Source organism: Onychomys torridus, chromosome 6, assembly GCF_903995425.1.
Source record: "Onychomys torridus chromosome 6, mOncTor1.1, whole genome shotgun sequence".
Taxonomy (NCBI): Eukaryota; Metazoa; Chordata; class Mammalia; order Rodentia; family Cricetidae; genus Onychomys; species Onychomys torridus.
In genome coordinates, this window is record NC_050448.1 from 7,699,888 (window position 1) to 7,714,366 (window position 14,479).

Here is a 14,479-nt window from a genome sequence, read left to right on the forward strand (position 1 = left end):
AAAAACAAAGCTTAAAAGCAAATATTCTAGAAGTTTAAAAAGGAAACTAAAGAAGGAAGCCAGAGATAAGAAACAGACCAAAGCGAACAGTTACCAAATGCCCTGTGCCGGATGCTACACAGTGTAAAGGACCATCAGTCCAGGTCATTGCCCCCTGGGGACCGACCCTCAATAAATTCATTTATCAATAGCCATCACCTTCTCTCCACATGTAAGTGACAAGCTCTGGGGACATATTAGCAAGCCACTCACTCTGTCACCCTGTGTGAACATCTGTCCTTCACTTCATGGCCCCTGGTGGCCGCTGTCATTCCAGATCAGAATACTGACAGAAACTGAGAACATACTGATACTTTTCATGCTAAACCTGCTGCTGGATCTTATGTTAAAAACTCCAATCACACCCCGTGCTTTACACCAAGAACAGTAAACAACCAGGCACTGAGAGAAGCGAAGTGTATTTAGCTTTGGTGGTCTCTACTTATCCAGAGTCCGACAAAATCGCAGGGGTGGAAAAGAAGCTCAGCAGGTTAAAGGCCCTCGTTGCCACCCGAGATCTGAGTCAGGATCCTGGAAGTCACGCCTAGAGAGCACCAATGCCCACAGGCGTCCTCGCACCTCTACGCACCACGGCATGCCAGCCCACACAAAACAAATCAGTATCATTTGAAAATGCTTAAAGAAGAGGCTTGACACTCGGGAAACAGCAGTTCAGGAGGAAGCCAGCCCCATCCTTCTTGGGTAGTAATGAGAGACATGAGGCATGCCCACACAGGAATCTGCACATTTGTTCATGGCGCCATTGCTCATGCCATCCAAAAAATGCAAACAACCCGAATGTCTGCCACTGAACACTGACTGCCAAGCTGCAGGATCTACAATCACCCAGGAGACACCTCTGCACATGTTTGTGAGGGAGCTTCTACCAGGGTTGGCTGAGGTGTGAGAGAGGGCAACACCGTCCCTGGAGTGCTGGAATGAATTTTTTAGTTTTTTACTTTTTTGGTTTTTCGAGACAGGGTTTCTCTGTGTAGCTTTGCGCCTTTCCTGGAACTCACTTGGTAGCCCAGGCTGGCCTCGAACTCAGAGAGATCTGCCTGGCTCTGCCTCCCAAGTGCTGGGGTTAAAGACGTGCGCCACCACCGCCCTGCTGAACTGAATTTTTTAAAATGAAAGCGTGAGCTGAGCACCAGCATTCACTGCTCTCTCGGGGACCACAGTGACCCACTGCCTCACACCCTTGCTGCTGGACCGGCCTGCCATTGTGGACTATACCCTCAACCTGAACCAAGTCAGCCTTTCTTCCCGGAGCTGCCTGTGTCAAGAATCTGTCACAGAGATGGGAAGGCAATGCACTCGCTTGACGGATAACTCAAAGGTGCCATTTCATACTATGGACTATTGGGAGTGAAGAAGGGGTGAAATGCTGGTTCCCCTTCCATAACGAACAAGCCTGCCTCCCTCCCTCCCTCCCTCCCTCCCTACTTCATGATGTGAACAGCTCTGCCCATGGTGCCCTGTCCATCATGATGTCCTGCCTTGCCTTGTCCCCAAAGACAAGGAGCCTCTGAAACACTGAGCCAAAATTAACTTTTCTTACCTCAAGATGTTCTTCTCGGGTATCCTTTCAGTATTGTAAAAACTGGCCAACACACTAAGTTCCATGAACTGTACATGTAAATTGGTGCAGTGTATTGTGTGTGGACTGTATCTCAAGACAGCTGCTAAGGAAGCCAGGGAAGCTAAGGATGGATTGTTAGGTAAGCCTTCCCTGCTCACACGACGTTTTGCTGTTTGTTTTTCAAATGATAATGTATCCATTAAAATTCCATTTAGGATAAGGATAACTTTCTTTAAAAAAATATTGTATTCCACTTTCCACTCATTTCCTCTTTTCTCTTACCTATATAAAATGACAAACTGAAGTTTTAAACATAGCATGACGTCAAATAATGATTATGATTTCTCTTATTTAAAGAGTCAGAACACAGCTGAAAATTCTGACTAGAACTAGGGCCTAATTCAGGGGAGGAGGAGGAGGAGGAGCAGCAGCAGGAGGAGCAGGAGGAGCATAGGAGCAGGAGGAGCAGGAGGAGGAGCAGGAGGAGGAGCAGGAGGAGGAGCAGGAGGAGCAGGAGCAGGAGGAGGAGGAGCAGGAGGAGGAGGAGCAGGAGGAGGAGGAGCAGGAGGAGGAGGAGCAGGAGGAGGAGGAGCAGGAGGAGGAGCAGGAGGAGCAGAAGGAGCAGAAGGAGGAGGAGGAGGAGCAGGAGGAGCAGGAGGAGGAGGAGCAGGAGGAGGAGGAGCAGGAGGAGGAGGAGGAGCAGGAGGAGGAGGAGGAGCAGGAGGAGCAGGAGGAGCAGAAGGAGCAGAAGGAGGAAGAGGAGGAGCAGGAGGAGCAGGAGGAGGAGGAGGAAGAAAAAGGAGGAGGAACAGGAGGAAACAAAAGCCTGTCCCCACAGCTGTACTGGCTTCTTTGCACTTCCACAAATGTTTAGACTGTCCTCTGCACAGCTGCAAAACATTAAGAGGACTGTAAACACACACAAGGTGTGCTCCGATCAGGCTCCACAAGAGAGAAACCTGCAGCTAGGGTGGTAGCTCCTTGTCGTAAGTAGTATTTAAGTTGCCACAGCACTGCTTACATAAGGTCTCCACACAATGCCTGCAAGATTCATCGCAGAAGTCAATCCTGTGCCTCCAAAAGTCTCAGAAAATGTCGGTGCAGGCCTGCCTCTGTGCGGAGTCTCCCGTAACACAGGCTCACAGAAATGCAGGCTCTTAAGAGAAAGCCACAAGTGCCGACAGGTGTCCAGAGCAAGTACTCAAGACTGTGGCATCCTTTCTTAGTGACATCACTGTGCTCTGAACCCTAGTTCTTTGGTACTTCTCTGCCGTTGTTGGTTTTCCTGGCTCCTTCAACCCACTTTCTCAAGTGTGCTTCGGCTGAAGTTTAACACCAAGGATCCTGGATTCCACTGTGCTCACCCAGACCAGCACAGAAGTTAGGACCCAAGGCAAGGAGTAGAAGCTTAAGAAATGAAGGAAGCACAGGTTGGGGATATTCAGGACACCAAAAGGAAAAAAAAAAAAATGCCAGGCACACAGAGCACTGTTTGGGCTGAGCCACAGTGACAGGTGAAAAAGCAGCGTCCAGGCATAATAAATCTTAGTCTGGTCCTGATGAGTAGACTATTGAAACAGTTTGCTTACTAAACAACGTTCCCTTTAAGAAAGTTTTATATTAACATCAAATTGTGGGATAATCTTTTTGTACACTGTGAAGATGAGTCTCTGCCAAAGCATCTCCTGATTGGTTTAATAAAGAGCTGATTGGTCAATAGCTAGGCAGGAGAGGGACTTCCGGAAAGAAATAGGAACTGCAAAGAAGAGAGGTAGGATTTGCCAGGCAGACACGGAGGAAGTGAGACTCATAGCACTGAGCAGAGGTAATGAGTCATGTGGCAGAACACAGATTAATAAAAATGGGTTAGTTTAAGTTTTAAGAGCTAGTTGGGAACAAGCCTATGTTAAGGCCAAGCTTTCATAATTAATAAGAAGTCTCCTTGGGGCTGGAGAGATGGCTCAGAGGTTAAGAGCACTGCTTGTTCTTCCAGAGGTCCTGAGTTCAATTCCCAGCGACCACATAGTGGCTCACAACCATCTGTAATGAGATCTGGTGCCCTCTTCTGACCTGTAGGGATATGTGCAGATAGAACACTGTATACATAATAAATAAATATATCTTTAAAAAAAAAAGTCTCCGTGTCATTATTTGGAGCTGGCAGTCCAAAGAAAGTCCAACTATATCAAATAGTTAAATGTAAATGTTAATGCTTCCAGAAAAATGTAAGACAGATTAAGAAGGCTGAAATACTCTCCATGATGTTGTGTATCTGTGTGCACGTTTGTGATAGTGCATGTGTGTGAGCACGTGTGTATATGTGTGTACAGACGTGTTGGGGCTGGTGTACACATGTCTACATGTGGGGGTCAGGTCAATTTGTAGTGGTTACTCAAACATAGGCAGTTTTGTTTTGGACAGTCTCTCCCTGGCCTGAAACTTGAAAGTATTCTGAACTGGCTGGCCAGGATGCCTCCTAGATCCCTGTCTCCACCAACCCCACACCGAGATCACAAGCACATGTCCCTACTTCTGGCTTTTGTTACATGGGGTCTGGGGATCAAACTCAAGTGCCATACTTCACTGAGTGAACTACATTCCCAGCCCAAGCTCTTTGGAAAGGCTTGACATCTATTTATAAAATAGATAAATTAATACATTTTCCACTTTTAGCTTTATAGAACTCTTCCCAATGGACCGGATTTACTGAGGCAGTACATAGAGACAAGTCAGAGGCACAGTTTAGGGAAATGCCACGTGTTCTTCTGGGACACCCTGTCTTCAGTCTTCAGCCATGTCTGTGCAAAAGAGTTCACTTTTGAAGGGGAGACTGGAAAATTCTGAAACTGAGGGCTCTTTATGCTTTTAATAAGCTACAAAAGGCTGCTCTGGGCAAACTGAATCATAAAAATGAGGGTAAAATCACCAGACATAGAAGTGGGATAAAGCAATGAGGAGAGGTGGCTTTGAGAAGCCTGGCTGGGGCGTCAATGGGAAGACGTGAGCTGCTTTCCAAGCTAATCATGTGAATACTTTGGATTTTAAAATTCTTTTCATCGGTAAAAATGAGGAAGATGGAACTTTGATCCTGAAATTGTTCACAACATTACCAGAGCTTCCCACAAACAGCTGCAACACTAGAGGAAAGGAGAGCACAGTCAAAGATGGGGAAAGGCCAGGGCTGACCAGGCAAGGTTAACAGGCTGAGACAGGCTGTGCTCCAGGGGCAACAGGGTGGCTCTGAGTCAGGAATGAACATGAAACACTTGGTATTTGGGGAAGACAGCTCCAGCTTCTGTCTGGAGAGTCGAGAACCAGAAGCAGACAGACCAGTGAAGACAGCCACCAGGCACCGGCTAGGCACGGGCACGGGGCCCCGGCAGTCACAGAAATGAAAGGAACCTGGTAAGGTATGAGCTCAGCAGGCACTGCCAATGGAAAGCCCACAGTTTACAGTGAAATGCCAGAAGTGGACGGTGAGAAGACGCTGTGGAGACTCCATAGCTGAAGACCAGGGAGGAGGAGTCTCACCCAACAAGTTAGCTACAGAGGCAGGGGAAGAAATAGAGCAGCAGTGAGGGGCCTAGTCTGGTGGGGTGGGGTATAGCTATTTATGTGGATAGAAAGGAAGATGCTCCACACAGTGATGGAGACAAAGAGACGTTGTACGGAAGTGAGGAGTGAACCATACCCAAACAGCCAATGCTTACTAAGCACCCATCAGGTTTATGTGGTTGTTCTGTAAGATTCATTTAGTTTTATTTGTGTGTTAAGTGCGTGTGTGTATGTACGCATGTGCAGTACCCATGAAGGCCAGAAGAGGATGGCAGAGCCCCCAAAGCTGCAGTTACAAGTGGCTCACCCACATGGGTGTTAGGCATCAAAAGGCAGGCCCTCTGCAAGAGCAGCAAATGCTCTTAATGACTGAGCCGTCTCTCTGGCCCTTGTTAGATATATTTTGTTCTTAAGAGTACCACAATGCAGAAGAAAGTGAATGACTAAGCAGGAAGGTCAGGCCCATCAGCAGGGCACACAAACAGCCTCTGTTATGTACCTCACCAAGCATGTCAATGACAGATCATGCTGGGAGCATGGGGACATGTACTCATATCAGACAGGTAACTGTTCAACTTACTTGAATTACTAATATATTTTGGATAACTATTTTTCAAGTTTTTCCCATCTCAACCACTCAAAAACCAAGTATTTAAGAAATATTTAAGAAAATGTGGTGGCACTATTAGGAGATGTGGCTTTGTTGGAGTAGGTGTGGTCTTGTTGGAAGAAATGTGTCACTGTGGAGGCGGACTTTGAGGTCTCATATATGCTCAAGCCACGCCTAGTATCTCAGACCACTTCCTATTGCCTATGAGTCAAGATGTAGAACTCTCAGCTACTTCTCCAGCACCATGTCTGCCTGCATGTCAACATGTCACACCATAATGATAATGGACTAAACCTCTGAAAATGTAAGCCATCCCAATTAATGTTCTTTCTTTATAAGAGTTGCCATGGTCATGGTGTCTGTTCACAGCAATAGAAACCCTAACTGAGACAGGAATGTACAAAGAAAAATATTTATATAATTACAAGATAGAACAAACATAATTTTTTAGTCTTTTAAAAAAAAAATCATGTTATTAGAGATAGTTCCAATGATAAAAACACAACTGTCCTTACAGTTTAGATTTTTTCCCTAAGTGCTGCACAGCTGACTTTCTAAAGAGCTGTTGTGTGCCATATGTTAAGCCATGAATGGCACAAGAGTGGTACATCTGCTAAGTGCCCTCATAGGAACCCTTAGGAGTTCCCCAGGGGAAGGGTCACCCCAGGTTCCATAGTGGAAGGGTCACCCCAGGTTCCACAGGGGAAGGGTCACCCCAGGTTCCACAGGGGAAGGGTCACCTGGGCTTGTGCAGATTTGTCAAGCACAATAGATGAATAAATGAACAGTCTAACAATGAATCATTTTTAATCTTTAAGAATACTAGCTGAATGAGGTAAGAGTTTCTGATCTCCAATTTTTTTCCAGGTATTTTAAAAATAATACAGTACTTACACAACAACAACAATAAAAACAATCAATCTCTAGAACCATGTAAGTTCAAAAGGCAAAGACTTCTGAATCCCCAAATAAATCAAATTCAGCTAATGTTTCCCACTTGGACGAGGTCACCAACCTGCTGGGCTGCTTCTCCATTCACCAAGTGGGGCATCATGGCCACCTCCCCATTGAGCAGGGGTGGCAGTTCCAGGGGGATCTGGTCGGTCATCATCATGGTGACGTACATTCATGGAGAACTGCCCTCAACCAGCTACCTGCAAGAGAAACACCCATGTTTACAAAAACTTTAAAACCTATGAATGATGGTAACAACCCCACTCCAGAAATCTGAGGATAAAATGAGATCACATTTTCTAAAATAATCATTTACCACATGTGCACTGATACCCACTGAGGCCAAATATCCGACAAAGCTAGAGTTAGAGGCAGTTAGTTGTGGGCCACCCAATATGGCTGTCAACAAATACACTCATCCTCTGCAAGAGCAACAAGTGCCCTTAACCAGTGAGCATCTCTCCAGTGAGATGGCAATATTGACAAACAGAAACTACAGTGGTCATTATTAAGATAATGACCGAAACAGAAGATACATCCCAAAAGAACTATACTTGTCATTCACAAAAAGCTTTCTCTTTCATTAAGATCAAAATAATGTAGAAGCGTTTCACACAAGCAAACCGAGGTTAATACATATGCTGCAGCTTCAACCACCAACAGCTGAGGAAGCCGACAATCACCCACGCTCTAATTGTTTCTCCTAATCATTTCTTGGAGTCAAACACACAGGATCTCTCTTACTCAGACACTCTTGGGCTCCTATGCATCTATGACACACTCAAGCCAGTGGGGCTCACAAGCTGATTCCCTCGTTTACAGAGTAATTGAAAAAGAGCTTTTTTTTCCCTCCCATAACTGCACCTTCCCCCTGCAGTGGGCTTGACAACATACCAGGAAGAAAAGAACAATAAATTTCTAGGGGATCACAGCCTGCTCTACAAAAAGTATGCATGCATTCATGCACTGTAGCATAAAGTCTAGGAGCATGGAAAAGTATTTGTGTGTATATGTGCTTGCATGTGTGTGTGCGTGTGATACACACACACACATATATCTCTATATATATATAATAAAAATCACACATACCCAATTTTAAATGATTTCAGAAGAAAATTGCCATATATTTAAAGGCCAAAGCTTTATCATTCATAAAAACTCCCTCGAAAATTTCATATTCAAAGCTATTTCACTAATGAATACTTTACTGTTAATGTTCCAGTCAGTCCAAGTGCAACAGCAAATTCTTTAGTGGCTGCCTTGGATTTGTACCAGATAGTTATAATAACAACAAATTATTTCTTTCCATCCCTGTATACCTCCATTCTGAACATTACACATGCTCCCCCACTTCATCACCCCCACAAGAGGCTCCCTTCCTAGACGTGTCTGCTGATATCTGAAGGCCACCCAAGAGATAATGTTTGTATTTTAAATAGGTAAAATTTTATACTATCCATTATAACTCCATATTTAAGAACCAAACTAACTATTTAAGACCCAATCAAGGAAGCCCTGTCCCAACTGGGAAGTACATTCTATAATAACAGGTCTTACAGAAACTACTGGGATAGTGACTTAGCAACTACGCAAATGGAAATGCAGCCCAAAGACCAGTAGTCTAGCCGGAAGCCCCTGCATCACAACCAGGATAAGAAGCCTGTAGACGCTATCACAATTTAACAGTGCGATTTGGACTCAGATGAGGAGCACTCAGGACAGGCCCGTTTCACTTCTACTACATTGAACTTGACGAGTTTTAAAGGACAAACTGCTGCCTTTTCTCGAATGGACCCCTTTCTTCAATGTGACGTTTCATTTGACATTTCTTAAGAAGCACACGCTTAGCTGGATAGTGGCGGGCGCACGCCTTTAATCCCAGAACTTGGGAAGCAGAGGCAGGTGGATCTCTGTGAGTTCGAGGCCAGCCTGGAAAAAAGAAAAAGAAAAAGAAGTATATGCTGGGGACTAGGGAAACAGTTCAGTCATCAAAGTAATTGCTGCACAACATGAGAACCCATGGAAAAGATGCTGGACAAAGAGGTATGCACTTGTAATCCCAGGGCTCACCAGCCAACTCACTCACCTAATAAATGAGCTTCAGACAAATAGGAGACCCCCAAACAAACAAACAAGGCAGCAGCACCAAGGATGACCAAAGCCTCACCTGCACATGCAGGCGCGCGCGCGCGCACACACACACACACACACACGCACGCACGCACGCACGCACGCACGCACGCACGCACACGCACACGCACATACACACACGCGCACATGTGCATTGGTTTAGGGTGATGTATATTTGGACTCTTGTTTAATAAAAAGCATTCTCTGCTCTTTTCCCTACTCTTCCCATATAGGAGCTTCTGGCAGTTCCAGGAGAAAGTGACGTAGATGGTGACTCTGCCTTCTCTCTCTTCCCTTCTGCAGCAATGAACACCACAGTCCTCTCCCACTGAGATGGCACAACCTCCCCTGGACCATCTCCTGGACTATGTGGAACCTGAACTCTGTTGTCTCCCAACAAGGTATGAGTAAACCAACTATAGGTTCTGCTCCTGTCCCACCTGAACTTTGGAGGTCCTGAATTCCAACCACCATGTAAGAGTACAGAAAAGCTTTGAGGTTGGGGAAGCTAGGAAAGGGTGCTGGGATGGGTCCTTAATCAGATCCGCTGACAGTTAAAGCTATTTATGCTGCACACAGTCCAACACAGCCAACTAACATTGTTTAAAATGGAGTTGAGTCCTGACTAGGTACAAAACTCACATATTCCAAGTCCCCTAGGACTCAAGAATAACTCAACACCACCACCAAGTCTAACTCTGACAATTCTAGTTTAAAAACCTTTCTGCTTTTCTTAATGTTGAACCACAGGACCTGCTATCAACAAGACATGGCCTATCCAATCCCACTAAGCAGCACTCTCGTGTGAGTGTCCAACAGAGTAGAGCTGGAGTAAGAGTCTTGCAAGAGGATAAGGTGTGGACCATGACCCACTCCTGAAAGATGCTCTCTGACTTCCACATGTCTCTCTGTCTGTCTCTCTCTCTCTCTCTCTCTCTCTCTCTCTCTCTCTCTCTCTCTCACACACACACACACACACACACACACACACACACACACCTCATACATAATTTATAAAATTTTAGAAAAACATTAACTTTATCTTCAACAGACTCCAAGGTGCCAGACAGAGACACAAGAGGTGTCCACGCAGCCAGCATTTAAACAGCCACTTCTGTGCTCCATGAGCACACACGGGACACTCACCATCTGATCAGAATGCAAGGGAAACACAGAAGCAATCCGTTCTCTCCAGATACTCAAGACAACCACCTATCAAATCACCCTAAAATTATTCTCGGACAGAAATAGCCTAGCACCATGGACCACAGAAATAACAAGAGATGGGCAAGCAGGAGGCCTGTAAAGGATGAAAACATGTATAAACAGAAAATTGGGGGTATGCAGTGGTATCTTTTGGTGAAAGGGTTGCTATCTAGCAGGACTCATTTGTAATAATTTGAGGTGGGAATTACAAATTTTCTTCATTACACAGACAGCAGACCACAAAGGTTTTAATAAAATGGATCTGGAGCCATTGTTTACAATAGTAAATTCATTCATAAGAAGGTGACCTGCTGGGAATTTCTGTAACATTCTGGTCTTAGGTACTCAAACAAACTCAGGTCTGCTTTGAGGTGTTTCTTGTTATTTTTTGGCTTATAGAGATGAGTCCTGGCTATATACCACAGACTAGCCTCAAACTCAAGCTGTGACTTACAAACATTCCACTACCACAGTTAGCTCCCTTGAGTTTTATACCCAGTCTCTCTGTGTGTCCTACATCCCAGGCCCACTCTCCTTCATACACACACACACACATACACACACACACACAGACACACACACACACATACATACACATGCACTCGCACACATGCATGCACAAACGCATGCATAAGCATGCACACAGTATCAATAATCACTTTCATCTCAGGACTACACTATAAGTTTGGTGTCCTTTACTCTGAAAACCCAACTGTCACTTATATACACAAAAGAGGAGTGGTCTCTGGGTGAGGCCTCAGAAACTCCCCTACACACCTTAAAACACCATCTGCCTTGGCCACTGCTTCCTTATCTCTCTGGCTAAAGAAGAGGTACACCTCAGTTGAAAAGTCTCAGGAGCAGCCACACTAAGGAAGCATTTGTTTACTCTGCCTTCTGCTTAAGAGATGTGGATTTGGGCTAGACAATCTACCCTAAGACTCTGTATTTTAGTCAAAGAAGCATCACGCCCTCAGGGACTGCCAACAGCAAGGAGATGGCACACTGTAGGATCATTAACCTTTACATGCTACAAACTCCACCAGAAAAAAATACACACAGTAGATTGAGTTTGCAGTATTCTCTTCTAATCTGCTGAACTCACCCTTCCTGCACACACAGTTTCCCATGGTTCCCTCTTCTGTCTTACTTTGACCTAGACTTCCAACTCTAAAGAAGTTGGTCACAACCACAGGCCCTCACAGCCCTCCTTTCCCCACACATCACAACACTAAAGCCACAGTGTTCTGTACACAACTCGCTGTGTTCTGAATGAAAGAGGCAGATGTCACGTGCGCCCTTGTGGTTCACAGCCCTTCTTCTAGGAGAGCAAATCCCAGGTTCACGGACAGCCAGGCTACACCCACCATAGCTCCTGAGCTACAAGAGTGGGAGGCAGGCACTCTAGAAATGAAAGGAACAGCTCTTCACTGTTAATAATTAATTCCTTTGTTAAAGACTACCTTATTTTAAAATAACCTCACAAAGGGGCACCAGTTTCTCCATCTCTCTAGCTGTTTGGCTTAGTACTTCCTCTTCTTTCTTTGTACTTTGGCCCTAGCCTAGTCTATGAAACATAAAGGCAAATTCATGAAAAACCTGCTTTGCAGAAGAGAGCTGATGATCCATCTCCAGGACCAACTACACACAGGAAGAATTCCCTAATAGGCCAAAGCCCTAAGCACTGCTGGGAGCTCTTCGAATTAGTAACACAATGTCCTGATCCTCACTCAGTAGGCCAATGACCCAAATTTCCATACATTAATTCAAGATGTGAGTAGGCAGTACAATACACAAATTAGTTCAGACGACAAGAGAAAGAGCAACAGAATGCCACCACAAGAAACAAGACAAGGCCACCAGAGATCCAGAAGCAGGGCCAGGATACATGAGGAGCAAGCCAAGCCAAGCTAAGGCTCAGGTCCCATGCTCGCCTCCCAGTATGCTGGCTCCTATGCTAAGGAGGGAGCGGGTACCTAAGAACCCACAAGTTAGTTCCAACTTTTGCTTCCATGGCCCAATTCCAAATGCTTTTTTTTTTCATTGTATATGTGTGTGCCATGTATGTGCATATATGTATACATGTTCAAGTATGTGTATACACATGTGTAGGTGCATTTGGAGGCTATTTATTGAGGCATGGTTTCTCACTGGCTGAACTTGTAGCTTGAAAATTCTGACTATTCTATCTAGCCAACCTACCCCAGGCCTCTGTACCCTCACCCACAAATGCACATTCTAAAAACCAATAAACACAAGGACCTAAAAGGACTTGCAAATAATCCCAGTCGATGCTTCAGAAGTCACTAATGTTAACTTCTTATCCACATCTTCCTTAGGGCTAGTATCTTTCCCAAGGAAAAACAGACTAAGTAGGCAACTATCAGAGAAACTGGACACCTTGGAAATATTGAATTCTACATGCTATGTTTATTCTGTAGTCTAAGGAACAGACTGCCATTGGCTCACTAGAAAATTCACAGTTGTATTAAGATTTCATGAAAGGCTCCTTCTCTATTAAAAATACCACCTGAAGCCAAGTGAGGTCATAGTCCCTGGCACTCAGGAGGCCAAGGAGGTGAACAACCAACATAGTGGTAGAATACTTAAAAAACAAACAAACACGTCGGTTTCTAATGGTGAGGCTAGTACAGGTCCAGTTTCTGAAACCTGTGACTGCTATACCAGAAAAATGTTCTTGCTATCCAGCACTAAAAGTGGATTCTAATGGTTCTGGGAAATGGGAAAACCTACACACATAATCAAAATGACACTTGGAAAGTGTAGACTCATCAGAAGCCAGGGAGAGGGGCTGTGCAGTTGGGAGTGGGGGAGGGCTGTGCTGTTTGGGGTGGGGAGAAGTTAGGAAGGCTATTAAGGAATTACTATGTTGTATCATTTAGACTAATTTAACCATGAGATGGCTGATATTTACAAGGGATTGCAAGACTGGCTTCTAAATTACTTCCAACAGAAACGCAAAGTCTAATAAAACCTAAGTTATGATAGACATTTGGGCAGCTGATTTGTGTGTATTAGCTGTAGTAAAACAGAAAACAATCAAAACCTGACGCAGAATCAGAAAGGAGAATCTGAAAGCTTACTGCCTGTCTTGTTTGGGGGTGCCCTCAGCCTCCTGATTAAGAGGGGGGAAGAACTTTAGTAAATTGGTGAAAAACCAAAATGCACTAAGCACATTGTGCTGGTGGTTGCTGTGGTTTTATGCCAATGAAATCTAATTTTACAGCTGAGCTCTACAATGTGCAAGAAAGACACTTGCCATGGCTTGCCACTTGAATGAAGGAAGGGGAGGTGATAATTGTTCATGCAGAAAAACCTCTTGAGACATGAGCAGCACCTGGAGGCATGTGCCCAGCTGGTTGGTTGAGACACGAACAGTCTGGAATTTGCCTTCTTGTCTGATATGTGTTCATTAGTGAAGTCAAATAACAGTTGTCTGGGGGGAAACCTTAATCTTAAAAACTTCCAGCTTTTTGCATCCAATTAGAAGCACAGGAGATTGGAAAGAAATCCTGTGAAATGGAGTTCTTCCCATTAAAAATAACACTATTACCGATCAAAATGAATGACAAGCTCCGGAAAACTACCCATTTTGCTCCTGAGAGAAAGGATGGTAACTAACTAGCCTGGCTGTGCAGGCCCTGTCCTCAGCCATCCACACATCCATAGCTGTGAGCTGGGGGCAGCTCCTAGCACGCTCACGGTCCTCGGGTCACGCCTGCACGGGAGGGGGCAAGACAATGCTCACAGGTGCTTCCCTGTTGTGCCTTGGCTTTGAACACTTCCAAGTGGCTTCACTTAAGTCATACCAGTGTAGTCATAGCAGAACTCACAGTTACTTGAGAAAAGTACTGTTTTCAGGAGGAAAAAAGTCCAAATATAAGTCTCCATTAATATACAGAGATGGCTTTCAGAGCACTCCCCACATGCCAAACCTTTACAGAAAAAAGGAAAAACTTACATCACTATATATACAAAGTCTCATGACCTCAAATCCACAAATCAGACAAGTAGTACCTTGGTCTGCAAATATTAACTGGAAGAGGACAGGAGCTTATCTACAGAAAAGTTTACCAAAGCCCTGTTGGTTTTGTTCAGTTGTCGAACAGTGTTTAAGCAAGCTTGCTGGCATAATTAGACAGTTTTATTGGAACACCTCGATTCCAAGTCCCCTCATACCACAGTAACTGCCACACCCCTCCCTGCCATCCCAAGGATTACAGCCTAACATCACAGGAAGACACTCTAGAACTCTGAAACCTTCTCACATACACCTAAGCCAACTTGGTGCATACTTTTCCCAAGGAGAACAGAACATATTTTCAGTGAAATGTGGGATTGTATGTATACATCCTTATACTTCTTTCCACGGTACAATATAA

General features: G+C 44.7%; 1 protein-coding gene across 2 annotated transcripts in view; it reads right to left on the reverse strand.

The window, feature by feature from the left end:
- Positions 1 to 14,479, reverse strand: part of Fndc3b (fibronectin type III domain containing 3B) — a 302,204-nt gene that overhangs the window by 223,866 nt on the left and 63,859 nt on the right. For both annotated transcript variants that reach the window (XM_036190746.1, XM_036190745.1), the window contains exon 2: positions 6,802 to 6,940. In XM_036190746.1, the coding sequence (XP_036046639.1) occupies positions 6,802 to 6,912 (111 nt within the window). In that variant the 5' untranslated portion in view covers positions 6,913 to 6,940. The remainder of the gene's footprint in view (positions 1 to 6,801; positions 6,941 to 14,479) is intronic.